The following is an 18,340-nucleotide window of genomic DNA, read 5'->3' on the forward strand; positions in this document are numbered from 1 at the left end:
GTTGCAGAGGGGGGGGGGCCAGGCCAGTGGAAGGCACAGTTCAGGTTTTTTCCACTCGTCGTTGCTTTATCTGCAATTCTGCTGACCATCTGTGTCGTTCCTGCCCCCGGAGAGCCAGAGAGGCTGGGCAGGATGTCTCCAAGGTCGCTTCCCATGGCAGTCAGCCAGGTTTCCATGGCAGCCAGTCCAGGAAAGGAGGCCAGCGTGGGAATGCGCAGGGAGGACGTGACACAGGATGTGTGGAGGACAATCCTTATCACCTAGCTGCTGCTATGGCAACGATAAAGGACAACTCCAGTGAGGAGAGAGTGCTGCGCTGGGTCATAGACTCTGGAGCGAGTCATCACCTGATGCCAGCACCACCTAGTGAAGAGATATGGAACTGCAGGGCTGTTTCAACTGGGAAAACAGTTATTTTTGCTGATGGGTCACAAAGACATTTGACCACTGTTGGAAATGTGTTTGTTTCTTTCTTGCAGGCGGAGCTGGAGGTCTACGTTGTGCCTGAGATGAAACATTGTCTTTTATCTGTATCTTGTCTCTTACAGGAGGGGTACAAGGTTTGCTTTGAAAATAATGTCTGTTCTATTTCCAGGGGTGGGAGGCAACTCGTCAGTGTTGCATGTCAGAACAATCTCTTTATTCTGGAGACACCTCTGGAGGGTGAGAGGGACGCCGAGGGAGCACAGGCGAAGTGTGCAAACGTTCCCACTCATGATTCATGTGCTCATTTGTGGCACAAAAGAATGTCACATGGCTCTTGGGAAGATGTCCAGAAGTTGCCCCGGTACACTGTAGGGTGCAGGATATAAGCATGTGACGGATCCCTAGATTGTAGGGCATGCAGAAGGGCAAAGGTAAAAGGGTGCAGTTATCCCAGGTTGAAGAGGGTAACCACAAAGCCTTTTGAGCTTGTGCACTCTGACCTTTTTGGGCCCATGCCAGAGAGTCTGGGCGGGGCCAGATTTGCGCTGACGCTGACAGATGATTTTACCCAGACCGGCTGGGTCTTCTCGCTGAGACGGAAAAGCGAGGCAGCACAACTGATCAAAGATTGGGTTGCGGCAGTGGAACTACAGTTTTCCACTAAGGTGCAGGGGTTTCAGAGTGACCGAGGCGCAGAGGTTTCTTCCGCCAGAAGGGAATACGTCACTGGTTGACGGGTGCTAATTCTCCTCAGGAGGTTGGTGTGGCGGAGCGCAAGAGCAAGGCACTAGCTCAAGCAGCTAAGGCTTTACTGTTTGACTCTGGTTTGCCTCAAAGTTTTTGGGGGAGGCGATAAAGACGGCCAATTTCACGATGAACAGGTCCTACAATTCAGTGGTAGGTGACACCCCGTATTTCTTACTCCACGGAAAGAAGCCGAAGCTGCATTTCTTCTGTGTCTTTGGTTCACAAGCCTGGGTGCCTGTACCAAAGGCTCAACGAAAGGAGGGTGACCCGAGGTCCCGGAAAATGATCTTTTGTGGGTATGAGCCTGGGACAAAGGGGTGGAAGTTTGCATATCCAGATGGTGATCAGTCCAGGCTTCTAGTTAGCAAAAATGCTAAGTTCTGTGAGCAGAATGGTTGGTCAAGGATCCATGCGAATCCTGACGTTCTCTCAGAATGTCTGTCTGATTCTGAGGAGGAGGGAGAGGCAGAAGCTGAACCTGTTGATGAGGACCAGGTCTCTGACCAAGGTCAAGAACAGGATTGGGCATCTCCACAGGTTGTTAAAAGAGAGCCCAAGAGTGAGCCTTCGTCTCCCGTTAGCAAAGTTCAGAAGGCCTGAAGACGCAGTAGGTCAGAGGGGGAGTCTTCTGGTACCAGTGTAACACTTGCTGGACCCAGTGGGTCAGAAGGAGCACCTGAGACAGTGCTCAGATGGTCCGCACGCACCATGAAGGGGGTACCACCTGAGAGGTTTCAGGTTACCAGCGCGTGGGTTGGTTTCGCACAGTGCGAACCTGAGGGTTTTGAGGAGGTTCAACAGATGCCTGAGACAGAAGCCAGGAAGGGGCAAGAGGCAATGGGAAAGGAGTTGAACTCAAAGAGATCTGTAGATGTGTCCTCACAGTTTCCCTCAGGATGCGAGACGAGAGGGGGTGTGAGGAGAATCAGAACTGACAGGGTTAAACAGTTCTGAGTGACGTCTCACATTCTGAGGCGTGGCTATATTCACAGAGGGGAGTGTTTCTCTGTGTGTCTTTTTCCTTTCGCTTTTGCGGAGAAGCGGAGAGAATGCCAGCCAATTCGCCGGGCTGAATTTACGATGTTATTCTACTGATTAAAGGCTATTTGAGATAAGAGAAAAGCCTGCTTCGCAGTCTGAGTTATTCCCACACAAGCAACAGTTTCCCCCCGCTGTGTAAACTCTGCTAAGACGGCCAAAGAGGCTGGAGGAGGTTTCTACCGGCACGGACAGCAGTGGCGCAGCTAAGAAGAGTGCCGGACGCCATCTTGGCCCCCATACTTCTTTCCTCCTTTCGTACTCCGGGGGGATGAGGATAGTCGCAGTTTAATTTCAAGCCTCTGCTATATCCATTAAATCCAGGGGAAATAAGGAAAATAAGGAACAAAAATACTTCTAACTGCTCCACTTTCCCTTGTCAGTCCCTTACGCTGTTGCAGACCTCCCCCCTTAGCTTTATACAGGGGTCTATACAAAGTAACTAAGTCTCTGGATTGAGGTTTGATCACGTTACTGTTTCTCTGACCAAGTCATCAAGTCTTCTCAGAGAAGAAGGAGATACCAAGTTCTTTTTAAGCTCTGTCCCTCTTCCAAAGTTATAAAATGATACTTGCCTCAGCGCGTTACTTCTGAGATTTTTCAGCTTACACTTACTCAGCAGGAAACTTTCACTTCCGTCTTGTTCTCATGTCTTTGTTCTCTGCGCCATCTTTGACACTGCAGCCAGGACGGACTCCCTTTTTACATCCCTCAGCTGACCAAAGTCCTTGAATTCCTTATGGTAGTCAGTTTTAAAACGTGCCGTATTTCTAGGAATTCAGTTTCCTCGTGGAAGTTTAGCACTTTCCATCAGAAGCTTGAGACTGCACAGCACGGGGTCCAAGGTGCTTCCCCTTTCGCGCCCGCAGCTCTATCCTGTCCCCGGATTTTTATTTAAAATCCGAGAAACAGGAGAGCACGCCTGGGCACCACTGGGTGCTGCGTCCCCCGAGGTATCCCCCTTGAGGTTTTGAGGCCCGTAGAGTCTTTACGGACCCCTAAAACCCCCCCCACGCTGCTCGGCATTACCAGAGCGGTCGTTCCGCGCTTCTCTTTGATGTCCGTGCTAGACTGGAAGTCCCTGTGTTTTGAGTCAATCTCCTGTCAGTGCAGATCACAGAGGTTCAGCCCATTCTAGCCACAGCTGGGACACTTTATGGCTGCTCTGTAGAGAGAGGCCAACTCAGTTCACCAGAGTTCAGATTGCATAAACCTCGGATTACAGATGCTTCAGGTTACAGACACTTCAGGTTACAGACTCCACTAACCTAGAAGTAGTACCTCGGGTTAAGAACTTTGCTTCAGGGTGAAAAAAGAAATCGCACGGCAGTGGTGAGAGGCCCCATTAGGTAAGAACGGACCTCCAGAACGAATTAAGTACTTAACCTGAGGTACCACTGTACATTATTAATAATACTAATACTATGCTGTTGTTGATGCCACCCATTCTGCATCTGAGGAAGTATGTCCTACAAATAAATACAGTTAAGTCTTTAAATTGCCACAGACCTTCTCCTATTTTTATATACAACTTAGATAAAAAGAAGCAATGGGGAGGTGCGGAGACAGGGGACTGTTTGATTTTGTTGTAAAATTCCAAAAATAAATAACAAAAAGTTGTTTGCATTGCTAATTAAAAGTAAAATGTTGTGTTTCTGCTGTCTGGATGTCATTTGCTAAAACCAAATGTGTTTTAAAAATTGAACCTATATAGCAGAAATATGCACCACTGTGTTCAATGGTGCTTACTCCCAGCCATGCACAGAACTGCAGTCATGTGCCATAAATTTAATCGTGTGATTTTATTAGTAATTTGTTTTAAATGTCTGTGTTTTTAAGGTGGATGGATTTTTTAAAGCAATGTGTTAGAAAAGCAAGATATTTTAATCCCGGTGGCCTGACTCTGGATTTTATTATGGTTCTGTCACTGATGCACTACACAGTTAGGAATGGCCGCAAATGTTGCTGTGAACTGCAAATGGGGAGAGCACTGTAGCACTCAGTTGCTCCTTGAGGGCTTCTCATAGGCATCTGGTTGGCCACAGGGAGAACAGGATGCTGAATAAAATAATAAAATTGCTGTACTTGCATAATCATTACACGTGACATTGTTCAGTTTGTCATAGTATTATTTATTTAGCTCTGGGAGGGTGAAGTACATCTATAAAGCCATTCCATTTCATAAACAGGTAAAAAAATACATACATCTGGATGTGCTCTTATTCTCCAGAAGAAGTGGAGCAGTAGTTTTCTATGCTAGTGAAACCAGCACACTTCTCCAAACTTTGGTTTGGAGAAGACTTTCAGGAGTTTCAAAGCGGACAGAGGACATTCATTTCAAGTCCCGAATTCTTCTCCAGTTTGAATTAAAATGCAAATCAGATACAAGTTCATTCCTCTTGTCCCTTCCATTCAATGCAATGCAATGCAATGGAGAAACATTACTTCATTACTTTGAATAGGAGCATAATTGAGAGGGTGCAGTAACCCAAAACAAAAATTCTGAAGACAGAAGAGGAAGACCATTCTTCCTTGGTTAACTTCATAGGTGGACTTCCCCTCACCAATTTTGCCCATGCTGCCTCTGAATTTGTACTAGGGAAACATTTTTCTGTTACACTGAATGGGAGCAGGGTTGAAGGAAGACTGAGAGGAAAGAAATTCTGACAATTCTTTGAAAGTTTTCCCTCTCCAACTCCTCCTGGAGATTTTCAGTCCTCCCTTGGAGAATATTCAGTGAAATGACCTTCCTTATTTTGCCATTCACAAAGTAAGTGGATTACAGATTGGCATGAGCAGATGCTCATGTGAGAATATCTACAATTAGCAAAACTGACGAGATCAGTTAGAGGAATATCAAAACAAAAACTAACTAGAGAACGGATAATATTTAAGAATTATGTAAACTTTATTGCACAAATAACTCCATATTAGCAGAAATTGAGTGATATTTGTAAAGAAAAAAATCAAAGGAATCTATACAAAACAGAAAGAAATGATATTATACAATGTAAACCTGTGTAAAAAAGAATGTTATATCAAACAGTATAATGAGAATGATGGGAAGGATCGTGCCGATGAGTACTTTTACTATGTAAATAACTCTGTCTTCTTCTTTTTTTGATTTCTTTGTTTCTTATCTTTGTTACATCTTTATTTTTTATTATAAATTTTCTATTTTTTATAATTTTCTTTTTTTACCTGTTAAGAGATAGTACATAATGTCTGTATAGACATGCAATTTTTTTTAATCAATAAAGAGATGAATTTTTTAAAAAAATGTCTACTATGTGCTATAGTCTCTAGCAAGATCCCCAAAGTAACAGTTCCACAACTAGTCAGGTAAAAAGATAAGAAATGAGGAGATATTGTGTTACAGATTTTTTGAACAAAGATTTGCCAGGCTGCAACTTTTCCACATGTGCAGCCCTCCTGAGGCAGGCTTTTCAGCGAGGGACAATGCAGAGCTGATAGGGCCGAGGGAAGTTGCTTATGCCGCTCAACACTGGTGTGAGATCGATGTCCTTGGGGTCAATGATGGACTTCAGAGTGAAGTTCTGTAATATGGTGGTCAAGAACAAGAAGATCTCCATGCGGGCCAGACCTTCCCCCGCACATATCCGCTTCCCTGCAAAGGAAACTCAAAGTGTAAGATGCATAACAACCACTTTGGCTGTTACGGAGAAAATAACAATCATGCCAAAGGAGCAAAGTGTGGTGTAGTGGTTAAGAGCGGCAGTCACATAATCTGGGGAACCGGGTTCGTGTCTCCGCTCCTCCACATGCAGCTGCTGGGTGACCTTGGGCCAGTCACACTTCTGTGAAGTCTCTCAGCCCCACTCACCTCACAGAGTGTTTGTTGTGGGGGAGGAAGGGAAAGGAGGTTGTTAGCCGCTTTGAGACTCCTGAAGGGGAGTGAAAGGCGGGATATCAAATCCAAACTCTTCTTCTTCTTCAAAGGTGCTGCTCCAGAACAGCTCCAGGGAGAGTCTCTCTTTCCACCATTTCTTTTGCTTCAGCTGGCCACAGGAAAGGTACAAGGAGGTCTGATGGACCTCTGTCCCTCCCTCACAAACTGGGAGCCCTTCCAGTTTAGGCTGCAGGAGGAAGGAGGTTCCCCCTCATTGCCCAGACACCAGCTGATTAGGGAGACAGGAAAGACCTGAGTTGGCCAAGACTGCAGCCAACTGAGGAAGCAGAGATCTTACCTGCTGAGAAAGGCATGAAATAGTCGCTCTTCCTGAAGGTGCCATCTTTGTGCAAGAAATGTCCTGGGTCAAATTCTTTGGGGTTTGGAAATTCTTTGCTGTCATGTAGCACAGACGTCAGAATAGGATATATGGTAGTGCCCTGCAGAGAGATTAAAGAAATGGGCTGGATGGCCATGACACCCAAAGGAATGGTGTGGGAAGGCACTAACAGGAAGGAAGGTACTTGGTTGATACAGAAGAAGAGTGGAGCAACTTCAGAAGACTGGATCAGTCCAGTGGCCCCATCTGCTCCAGCATCCTGTTTTCATGGTGTCCAACCAAATGCCCATTGGAAGCCCTTCAACATAATCTAAACAAGACAGCACTCTCAATTCCTGTGGTTTCCGCCCACTGGTATTCAGAAGCATGCTGCCTCTCACCATGGAGGTAGAATATAGCCATCATGGCTAGCAGCCTACTATTACTACTTAGAGCCTTGAAAAGAGCTGACCTTTGGAATGACATATTGTCTGAACGGTGTGTCTTTGAGTACTGCATGTGGAGCGCTCAGTGGGACAATGGAGATGAACCTCTGGATCTCATGGATGACCGCATCTGTGTAAGGCATTTCCCCACGATCAGCCATGCAAGGACTTCGTGATCGGCCAATAACTCGGTCAATTTCTTCATGCACTTTCTCTGCAATGGGAAGAATGAGGTTTAACACCAGTGCAGGAAACATTACAGAAGAAATTGAAACTCAGTGGGAATGCTTGCAAGGCCCTGCACATTTTGGAGCTTTCAATTGTTTTCTGATTCCAACTTTCTACTATTGTAGAAAGTTGTAGCTTACCTTCAGCAATCCATCTGTAAACAGGGAAACATAATAACTGCAATTATTTATATATTAATTTAATTTCTATCCCAAAGGAGCCCAGCGGGACAAAAGCTTTAGCGATGTTACAGGAGCAAGTGATGGTCCAGCTTAGAGAGATTCCTATTGGAGGCACTGTCCTGCAGTGATTCTGAGCCTACCTGAGGGCCCTTTGGCCCCTGGCCCTTGTGTTGTGCCTTTGTCTAAAGCAGTCGTGTCCAAATGTTTTTCAAAGAGGGCCAGATTGGATGAAGTAAAGGGGCCGACCAAAGGGCTAACCAAAGTCATGGACCTTTTTTTAGGATTTTACCCCAGGAAATAAACTGCCACTGGGGCAGCAGGCTGGATTAGGTCCCCAAAATGGACTTTGGACATGCTTGGTCTAAAAGATCTGCACTGGCTGCCAGTACACTACTGAGCCAAATTCAAGTTGTTACTGTTTGCATATAAATCCTAGGGTTTGCAATATGGTCAGCTATAAGACCTCATCCACACTTCTGGTTTTGCTGGGATTTCTAGGCATGGGTCTGTGGTTACTAGGCACGGATCTGAGCATTTTGTCCACCCCCCTACCCCCACTGTTGTCTCCAGGAAAGCCTTCTGTCTACTGCTGATGTCAGTCAGTGATGATTAACATTCAGCGATGAACAGTGGGTTTTCCTGGGGATAGTGGCAGAACAACCATCTCTTGGACCTGTGACACATAAATCTGGGAAAGAACTAGAATAATAAGTACTAATAACGCATCTGTTTTACCTTGTATCTCTGGGTATTTGAGGAGGATCATGAACCCGTATCGCAGTGTGGTGCTGGTGGTCTCTGTTCCAGCCCCAAACAAGTCAACTGTGCTCATGGCCAAGTTTTCAATGGTGAAATGGGATGCACTATTACCTTTTTCCTGCAGAAACACACAACACAGTCAGTGGAGTCAACTCAATTGTTCTGAGTACAACATAACAAGAGTTTAACTGCGCCAGTGGGACCAGCTCCCTTCCCAAGACACATCTTATCTCAAGTCTTTTTATAGCTCGTTCCTCTGGACATTCCTTGCCCATAGGGCTAATCATTAGGAAGAACTTCCCACTTACTGGAGGAAGAAGTCAGCAATGGGAAATGAATCTACTCCAATGGGGTGTGAGCAGGAATCTCTTTCCTTGGCATTCCCACAAGAAGCTGGATGGAAGGCTGCTGATTGGGAAGCTTCAGGAGTGGCAGGAGAACCCACTTGGAGAGGTCTGTGAGTTTTCATGATTACCTGATCCATTTTCATAAGGAAGCAGTCAATAAAATCCCGAGGTGAGCTGTGGTCCAGAGTGGGCTTGTGTTCTTCAACCTCCTCCAAAACAAACTCTCTGAGTGCCAAGTTGTTTTTCAGCAGTTTGCGTTGGGGCCCAGGGATGCATTTCATCAAAGAAGGGAAGAGGTTGTAGAGCTAGAAGAAACACCACAAGAGACCCGTTGGCACCAACCTCAGTCATGGTTTGTCCACACTCAGGCTTCAGTATAATGTTGGCCACTGTTGCCTTGTGTGTATTTCAACTCTGTGGTCCACACACCAGCATTTTCACTGCCAATGCCCCGAAAATCTATGTAGATGTTCCCCATCTGCATTACTGGGTGGTGCTTCATTGAGTGTACTGCATTGTATTATCTTCCCTTCCCCTCAATTAGTGCTTTCCTACCCTCTACCTAATGTTTGTTGAGGTCATGTGCAGATTTTTTTTATTATTTCACCTATGTGTACCTTTAGAAAAATCTGAAAAATCATGCAACATTCCCCACACCCCCGCTTCCAAAACCGCAACAGCTGGGTAGGAAGCTGTCTTATATTATTATTATTATTTATTATTATCATTTATTGAATTTATACCCACAGGTCTCACAAAATGCATAATCAAAATAAGAACAACAACCCAATTACCCCCCCCCCCCAAAAAAACTCCACATGTTAAAAGGTATATACTGAATGAGACCATTGTTCTCTCAAGGTCAGTACTGCCTATGGAGCTGCTCTGCTGGGTATCATTCAGGAGTCCCATTTCTAAATAGGGATGCTACTAGGAATTGACTCTGGGACCCTATATAAATAAGCCAAATGGTGTAAAGCTGAACTATGGGGTTGCATACATATCTCTGAATTTAGTCCCATCTGCTCCTCCTGTTGAAAACAGGCTGTGTACACATCGCTGGCTACAAATGTAGCAAGGCAGGATAGATATGGATTGTGGCTAACATCATGTATTCACACCTTCTCAAACCAGTAGTGGAAGCACACTGGATGCAGAGGCAATGGCAGTGTATATACATCCCAAGTGATTAGTTCCAGTTATAAACTTGAGCCTGTGGGTTTTACTGGTTAAGCTTTACTTCCTGCTCCACTGGGCTGCTGTTAAGTCAAACCTTGGTTACTAGACCCAGGTGCATTGTGTGTCTTGACTGGATCTCCACATTAAAAACATAAGAACATAAGAAGAGCCTATTGAATCAGGCCAGTGGCCCATCGTGCTGTCACAGTGGCTAACCAGTTACCCATGGCAAGCCTGCAACTAGGACATTAACAGAAATATTAAGAGGCAGAGGCAGTAGAAGAAGAAGAAGAAGAAGAAGAGTTTGGATTTGATATCCCGCTTTATCGCTACCCAAAGGAGTCTCAAAGCGGCTAACATTCTCCTTTCCCTTCCTCCCCCACAACAAACACTCTGTGAGGTGAGTGGGGCTGAGAGACTTGAGAGAAGTGTGACTGGCCCAAGGTCACCCAGCAGCTGCATGTGGAGGAGCAGAGACACGAACCCGGTTCACCAGATTACGAATCTACCGCTCTTAACCACTACACCACAGTGGCTCTCGAAGGAACAGAGGAAGTTGCCTTTCTACCCAACCAGGCCATTGGGTCCATCCGGCATACAGTTGCCACACTGACTGGCCGTGGCTCTCCAGGATTCCAGGCAGGGTTCTCTCTGAGACCTACCCAGAGATGCTAGGGATTGAGCGTACGAAAAGCAGGTGCTCTGCAAATGAGCTATGACCATTCCCCATTTCTACCAAAATACCCGCCTTATTAAAATGCTCCACACATTAGGTGTGTGGCAGGCGTGGGGAGCCTTGAATCCACAGCTCTGGCTGACTTCAGAAGGTCTCTTTGTCCCTCCCCGATCACTAGTTTCTTAACAGCTTCAGTCTGGTTCCAGGGCAAGACTTCCAAACTGAGTTCACACCACAAAAACCCCCAGTTCTACGATACCCACAGTATGGGCCAAGAGAAGCCTGGAAGAAAGAGGATGGGGGTTGGTCAAGGTTTTGGAAATGGTATAGGTGCAATTTATTCAGAACAAAAGGCCAAACTAATTGTTAAGAATGTGGTGACAGAGGAATTTAAGATAGAGAAAGGGACACGACAAGGTTGTCCAATTTCCCCATTGCTCTTTATTTCGGTCCTGGAGGTTCTCCTAAATATGATCAGAAGGGACCAATTGGTTAAAGGTATACAAGTCGGAGCCAAACAGTACAAATTGAAAGCATTTGCTGATGATTTGGTATTGACATTACAGGAGCCAGAATCTAGTACTAAAAGAGTACTGGAACTGATTCAAGAATTTGGTCAGGTAGCGGGTTTTAAATTGAATAAGATGAAAACTAAGGTTTTAGAGAAAAACTTAACAGTGACTGAGAGAGAGAGGTTTCAGAAGGAGACAGGTTTAACACTGGTTAAGAAAGTAAAATACCTGGGGGTTAATATGACTGCCAAGAATGTGAATTTATTTAAAGATAACTATGAAAAATGCTGGTCAGAAGTGAAATTTTTTTTAGAAATATGGTCAAACTTGAACCTTTCTTTGCTAGGCTGTATTGCTGCTATAAAAATGAATGTATTGCCAAGAATGTTGTTTTTGTTTCAATCATTGCAAATTTTGGATAAAATGGACTGTTTCAAGAAGTGGCAGAGAGATATTTCCAGATTTGTCTGGCAGGGCAAGAAGCCCAGAATAAAATTTAAAATACTAACTGATGCAAAAGAAAGAGGTGGATTTGCCCTGCCAGACCTTAAACTTTATTATGAATCAGCTGCATTTTGCTGGCTGAAAGAATGGCTGCTTCTTGAGAACACAGACATTTTGGATTTAGAAGGTTTCAACAATGTATTTGGGTGGCATGCATATTTGTGGTATGATAAGGTCAAAGCACACAAAGCATTTAAAAACCATATTGTCAGGAAAGCATTGTTCAATGTCTGGATAAGATATAAAGACCTATTTGAAAATAAAACCCCAAGGTGGTTGTCACCGATGGAAGCAAAGGCTCAGAAAACGCTCAATATGGAGGCCAAATGGCCGAAATATTGGGAGATTTTGGAACAAGAAGGAGATAAATTGAAATTGCAGAGCTTTGAGAAACTAAAAGACAAAGTGCGAGATTGGCTTCATTACTATTAAATAAGGGAGGCTTACAATCTGGACAAGAAAATTGGCTTCCAGGTGGAAAAATCAAAATTGGAAACAGAACTGTCAGATCCCCAAAATAAGATACTATCAAGAATGTATAACTTGCTGTTGAAATGGAATACTCAGGATGAAACGGTGAAATCTGCTATGATAAAATGGGCACAAGATGTTGGACATAACATTATGTTGGCTGACTGGGAACAGTTATGGACCACAGGTATGAAATTTACGCCATGTAATGCTTTAAGAGAGAATATTATGAAAATGATATACAGGTGGTACATGACACCAGCCAAGCTTGCAAAAATGTATAATTTGCCCGATAATAAGTGCTGGAAATGTAAAGAAAATGAAGGTACATTCTTTCACCTTTGGTGGACGTGCCCAAGGATTAAGGATTCTGGGAGATGATCTATAATGAAATGAAAAAGGTATTTAAATATACCTTCCGGAAGAAACCAGAGGCCTTTCTCCTGGGCATGGTCAGCCAATTGGTGCCAAAGAAGGATAGAACTTTCTTTATGTATGCAACAACAGCAGCAAGAATACTTATCGCAAAGTATTGGAAGACACAAGATTTACCCACCCAGGAAGAATGGCAGATGAAGTTGATGGACTATATGGAATTGGCGGAAATGACTGGCAGAATCCGAGACCAGGGAGAAGAGTCGATAGAAGAAGATTGGAAGAAATTTAAAGACTATTTACAGAAACACTGTAAAATTAAGGAATGTTAGAAGGATGCTGGAATGAAGTTATGTGGTTTTAGCAGTAATGTATGTAAAAATGGATTGTTAATAGGTGAAAATGTGAAGTTACAATATATTAAGATAAAATATCAAGATAAAAGCAAAAATGATAAGGACTTGCTGAAACAACTATTGAACTAGAATACAAAAAAGGGAGGTGTGAGGAGGTCAGGGAAACAAGCAAATGAAAGGCAAGACATGGAAAGACTGCTTTGTTTTTAATTGTTTTTATTTTTCTGTACTTTGTATTTTTGCCTCTTTTCTTTTTTCTTTTCTTTTTTCTTCTCATTTTTGTAACTTTTTTGAAACTTTAATAAATATTATTTTTTTTTAAAAAAAAAAAAGAGAAGCCTGGAAGAAAGATATTTAAACAGCAGGAAAATGGCCACAACCAGAGGCAGTATCTACATAAAATAAATATTCCACATGCAAGTAAACTTTAGACTTTGTGGAAAAGAATGCATTTAACCAGATGGCACCTACCTGTCCCCAAGGAGAGCTAAAAACCTGAAAGTTTTCATTTACTAAGCTTAGCATGGATAGCAACTTCTTGTCATTATAATCGTATCGTTTCCCAAAGATAATTGCACAAATGACATTGGAGATGGCGCAACTGAGTGAGAAGGTTGGATCCAAGGGCTTCTCTGGAAGAACAAGAAAAAAATAATTATACCCATTACAGGTTTTAGGCAATAATCTAGTCTGGAATTTCTGAGCTGTCATTTCCTGGCTCCTGGCCTCAGTGTTCAGACAGGGAGCTGCCTTTCTCACAACAATTCTGGAGGCATGGGCATCTTCAGTGGCTATGAGTGGTTTCTTCCAAGGAATTTCCAAGGTGCTTTCTTCCAGCTTCAGCCAATATATCCTTAGATAGGAAAGAGTGACCACAGTGGTGCAGGCCTTGGTGAAGTCTAGACTAAAACTAGGGAATCAAAAGCACTTCAGATGCTGCTAGACTCTAACTTCTGGACCACTGATGACTGTTGGGGCTGAAAGCAGCTGGAATTCAACAATATCTGCGGAGCATTCTTGCAGTTTATAGAGAAGCAGCGGCCGGACTTTAGATGGAACTGGTCTGTGTCAGCATATTACACCCCTGCTGAAAGCTATGCATTGTTTGCCAGTACATTGACAAGGTAAGTTCAGTGCATTACTAGTGTGTATGAAGCCCTCAGTGACCTAGGACCAGGTGGTGGTTCATAATCTGTTGTAATGTACCCCAGAATCTGCTGTGATGTTTAAGGGGGTCTGCTTGATAAGCCTATGTCTATGAAGGGCAGTGGCTACCCACCCTGCGTGTCCTGGAACTTTTCTAGCAGGAACTGTGCTTCCTCCTGGATCCTCTCCTCAATACTTTTCTTTCCCATGCCAAAGTTGCGCAGGGTGGTAAGGGTAAAACGTCGGAGCTGCTTCCACACCTCCCCATTGCTGAATATAATTCCTGGAAAGCAGAAGAGGAAATGGGCATGAAGGAGATGGATGGACTGAAAGGGAGAGCAGAAGAAGCAGGTTGGAAGAGCAGGAGGCTCTTATTCTTGGCTCCAGACCACCTGGAGACTTGGTACTTTGGTGCCTCCTTATTCCATAATCCGTAGCTGGCCAGTCTTCTGATACATGCCCTTACTGTAAAATATATGTGTTTAATGTGCATAAAATGCTATGTTTGTGTGTGTCTTGTGTATGAAATGTAGTGGAGGTTTGCATTTGCAGAATGTCCATTTTTGCAGCTAAAGCTTAAAAAGAGGTTTCAATGTTTCGATATTTATGTTAACTGATAATTCATCTCTTGGAGCCTGGGTCTCTCTCTGAAGATGCCAGTATAATGAAGAAGGAATAGTTCTTGGACTTTATTAACTAGAAAGAACTTAAAGAAAACTGGACTACTGCAAACTATCTATAAATTTCTTACCAAGAAAACAAATAAATACAAATCAACACATTTCACTTAAACAACTAGAAATGAAATGTGTTGATTTGTATTTATTTGTTTTCTTGGTAACAAATTTATACATAGTTTGCTGTAACTTTGAAATACTTACTGCCCACACCAGAATTACCCCAGACCATTATTTTTAAAAGCTAGAGACTCAGTCAATCCTTCTTTAATTTTTGGTGCTTGCCCTAAACCAGAGGCGGAGCTAGCTGCTCCAGCATATATATAGCTATGCCATTAAAAGGCTGCTAATTATCTATTGCTACTGTCCAGTGGGAAAATTAATTAGGAATGTTTATCTCAAGATGCAATGACTTGTCTTTGCAACCTTTCTTGCTTTATTTTCATGAATAGAGGGATTTTCCTGTGTCCCCCCCCCTCCATTGGTCAACCAGCATAAAATACCTAATCCCTTGTTGACATCATCAGATAATGGCAGGCGTCCCCTAGCAGCAAATTCATCTCCACGGTCGATCAGTGCTTCTTTCACTGCATCATAGCCATGCAGCACCACAACCCGTTCTGCTCCAAAATACATTGTGAACACAGAGCCGTACTTCTCACCAAACTGGATAAAAGATAGAGAAGGGCACACATCTAGGTGGGTTTGCGGGTTAGGAGAGAGTCATATAGCTGATGGAGAGCCCCGCTGACCCCAGACTCACTATGGGCATCTGAACCACATGACTCTTAATAACATACAGAAGAGTTCTGCAGCTATATCAAACCAAAGGCCAACTAGTCCATGACTGTTATCACAGTCGCCAACAGAGTTCCGGGAAGCTCAAAAACAAGACCTGAGTGCAATAGCACGCTCCCCTCCTGCAGGTCCCTGGAACTGGTGGAGGTTCAGCATCATTGCTAGCCGCTATGGGTAGCTTTACCTTCAATGAATTTTGTCTTAACAAAATTCCACAGTGAATTCCACAGTTTCAATATGCACTGTATGAAGAACTACTATCTTGCGTGTGTTGTAACTCTTCCAACACTCAGCTTTAATTGAAGACTCCAAGTTTTAGCATTACAGACCCTTCAAGTGTCCCGATTTTCCAGGGACATCCCTGATTTAGAGAAGCCATGCCAGTTTGATCATAGATTGTCCTTAGGCTGTCCCTATTTTCATGGGAGAAATGTTGGAGGGTATAGAGTTATCCGACCCCCTCTGAAGGCAATCCTCAATAGGGAAGTGGTTTTTTTTGTTTAATTTCTAATGTTTTCATTTTTTTATATATGTTGGAAGCTGTCCAGAGTGGCTGGGGCAACCCAGTAAGGTTTGTGGGCTATAGTAAAATTATCATTATGGAATCGGATGTCCCTTTTTTCTTTGGAGAAATGTTGGAGGGTATGGCATTATGAGAGGGGGTAAAAGTGTTTTCCCTTCCACTTTCTCTATATCGTGAACATGATTATATGTTATATCTCACCTCACACTCATTTTTCTAAGGGAATTCTTAAAGTACCTTCCAACCAAGCACATTCTGGGGGAAATAAAGGAGCAGCTTTTCGAAATACAAGAAGACTATGAACTCCACACTGTCCAACAGAGGCTAAAAATGTTCAGAGGGCAAAAATGCCCAAACCATCCATGTGTGGAGGGAGAATTGCACCCACCCTCGCCCCCTGTCTAATATAGTATGGAAGTTTTACTATTCCTTTTTAAAGTTCGTTACTCAGAAGGGGGCTTTATGCCTTTTATTTTAAGGATAAAACAGTAAAATGACAATAAATCAACCCCCTTTCTGGAGTTGTGGGACCTGCTCAAAGTCCACCTCTTTTCTGTGGGGCCTTTGGGACAAGTCCCTGCTCCCCATCCCTGCTGATGTACCCAAGCGCAAGTCCGTGCCACTGAAATCATAGCGATTCTGCTATTCTTTTCCTCTGGTCTGGATGCCTCCCCTCCCTCTCTTGCCTCTCCTCTGTCAAAGTGCAGAGTCTGTTGCCTTATACTCTGCAAATGTACCCTGCACACAGATGGTACCATCTATAAATAAAGAAACTGACAATGGATTGTCCCCTTCCAAAAGTGTCAGATGGAAAGAGGCTTGCAAACAGGTAACGGTCATCAACAGACAGCTGTTGAGGAAGGTGCTCATCTTTGGCTTACCTCCTGAAGAACCTGGGCCAGGTTGTTGGTCTTCAACTGCAGAGCGTTCCCTACGATGGGCAGTGGAGGTGGGCCAGGTGGCAGCTGCTTTGCATTCTCTGGTGTCCTGCTCCTGACTGCAAGGAAAACAAGGCAAGAGATACATATGATCATCAAAATGGTCACTGTCTCTAGAGGCTCCATGGCACCAGCTAACAGTGATTGAAATGACTCTAGATGAATTAATTTGCTTTCCAATTTTATATACTCTGAGGAGGTCACATATACATGGATTTTCACCAATAGGAATTCTAGGTTTCTCTGAGTAAATGAGATTAGCCATTAAATAGATCAGGTTGTATAATGAAGAAATGAACTTCTCTGAACTTCTTTTTCTTCATCGATTATTAAGGCAATGATAACGGCATTACTGAGCACAAGGTCTGTGATGTAAGACAACCTGGGGTCAGGTTTTTTTCCTGCCAAACATTGTAATGTAGCCTTGAGGCAAATGATTCTGCTTCTAATGTGCTTTCAGGACCAGGTTCCTGCATGAGAGCTTCTTGCATACTCTGAGTGCTTGGTTGGAGGTTTATTGCACCTCAGATGCCCACAAATGTGAAATAAAATTGAAATAAACTTGAAGGCAGGTCCATAATGGAGTTCAGCCTCAGCAAAATACATCCCTGTTAGGAGACCTTGCAGCTTGGGTGAATTAGACTGAGAGGTTTACACACAGTTTCTGGATTTCTACTGCTTCATTCATGCAGGAACAAAATTACCTTGGCAAGAACGATTTACAGGATGAGTAGAGATAAAAAGAGAGAGCAATAGCAGGCATCTTATGAGGAGAGAACAACAAAATGCTTTTACAGGCGGAGTTAACTTAGAAAAAGACTACGAGCAAATGCTGGCTTGCTTGCTACACAAACAGTGCTCTTGTGTGGTTTAAAGTAATACATGCATTAGCTAGAGGTTCAGGAGAAGGAAGTTTATTTGCTTTCCCCCAACAATCCCATCTAGCACTACCCACTAATGTGGACAGGACACACCAAGATAGATTTTGGAGACATAAACCTGGAAGTGCTTTTGTATTGATGAGACACACTAATGTGCTCATCAAAACAGTGGCTCACATGTGCCCTAGTGTGGACAAAACCATGGTCACTAGTGTACATGGTGACACAGAACATTAACTTCTTGTTTTCATTTAGTCCAGTTCTTCCATCCACCTCTGGAAATAATAATAATATAATAATAATAATAATTTATTATTTCTACCCCGCCCATCTGGCTGGGCTTCCCCAGCCACTCTGGGTGGCTTCCAAAAGAATATTAAAATACATCAAACATTAAAAGCTTCCCTAAACAGGGCTGCCTTCAGATGTCTTCTCAAAGCCTGGTAGTTGTTGTCCTCTTTGACATCTGGTGGGAGGGTGTTCCACAGGGAAGGCGCCTCTACCGAGAAGGCCCTCTCCCTGGTTCCCTGTAACTTGGCTTCTCGCAGTGAGGGAACCCCCAGAAGGCCCTCGGTACTGGACCTCATTGTCCGGGTAGAACGATATATAAGTATTTAGTACAAGAGGGGAGCATGCAGATGATGGAAGCCTGCGAAGTTATTTATTTAAAGTATTGAGCGGTCCCCTATTAAGGGGTAGCTCCTAAAACAGGAGTGATCATATACTCAAGCATTTCAAAAAAACGATGTCAAAAAGAAGAGAGTAAATATCCCATTGTGTATATTAGCTGGCCTTTTTACACTGATTCACAGCTTAAACATACTCCTGGAGCAGGTTATAGACATCCATAAAATTACTGTAATTAGCTGGGATAATATCTCCCTTATACCAATGTTAAATTC

The 18,340-nt window shown here is 43.5% G+C and overlaps 1 protein-coding gene and 1 long non-coding RNA gene across 2 annotated transcripts in view; one reads left to right on the forward strand and one right to left on the reverse strand.

Annotated features, from left to right (window-relative positions):
* The window catches only part of LOC310845116, a 579,409-nt gene that overhangs the window by 87,199 nt on the left and 473,870 nt on the right, over positions 1-18,340 (forward strand). The gene's annotated exons all lie outside the window — the stretch shown is intronic.
* Positions 5,578-16,721, reverse strand: LOC310843080 (cytochrome P450 2C19-like). The gene is made up of 9 exons (XM_083735594.1): positions 16,501-16,721; positions 14,802-14,964; positions 13,755-13,904; positions 12,947-13,107; positions 8,531-8,707; positions 8,032-8,173; positions 6,913-7,100; positions 6,420-6,561; positions 5,578-5,839 (listed from the first exon to the last, which is right to left on the reverse strand). The coding sequence occupies exons 1-9, from the start codon at positions 16,681-16,683 to the stop codon at positions 5,658-5,660; spliced, it is 1,488 nt and encodes a 495-aa protein (XP_083591720.1). The 5' UTR covers positions 16,684-16,721; the 3' UTR covers positions 5,578-5,657.

This window comes from Podarcis gaigeae (genome assembly GCF_964106915.1).
Source record: "Podarcis gaigeae genome assembly, chromosome: 1".
NCBI lineage: Eukaryota > Metazoa > Chordata > Lepidosauria > Squamata > Lacertidae > Podarcis > Podarcis gaigeae.

What these genes read in the sequence shown, in the direction of transcription:
- LOC310843080 (XM_083735594.1), bottom strand. Translation starts at nt 16,683, where the DNA reads ATGGAGCCTCTAGAGACAGTGACCATTTTGATGATCATATGTATCTCT. An exon ending in TGATGTCAACAAGGGATTAG is followed by an intron (nt 13,905 to 14,801) that starts GTATTTTATGCT and finishes TCTGCTTTCCAG; the next exon opens with GAATTATATTCAGCAATGGG. An exon ending in TTAGCTCTCCTTGGGGACAG is followed by an intron (nt 8,708 to 12,946) that starts GTAGGTGCCATC and finishes TGTTTCTTCTAG; the next exon opens with CTCTACAACCTCTTCCCTTC.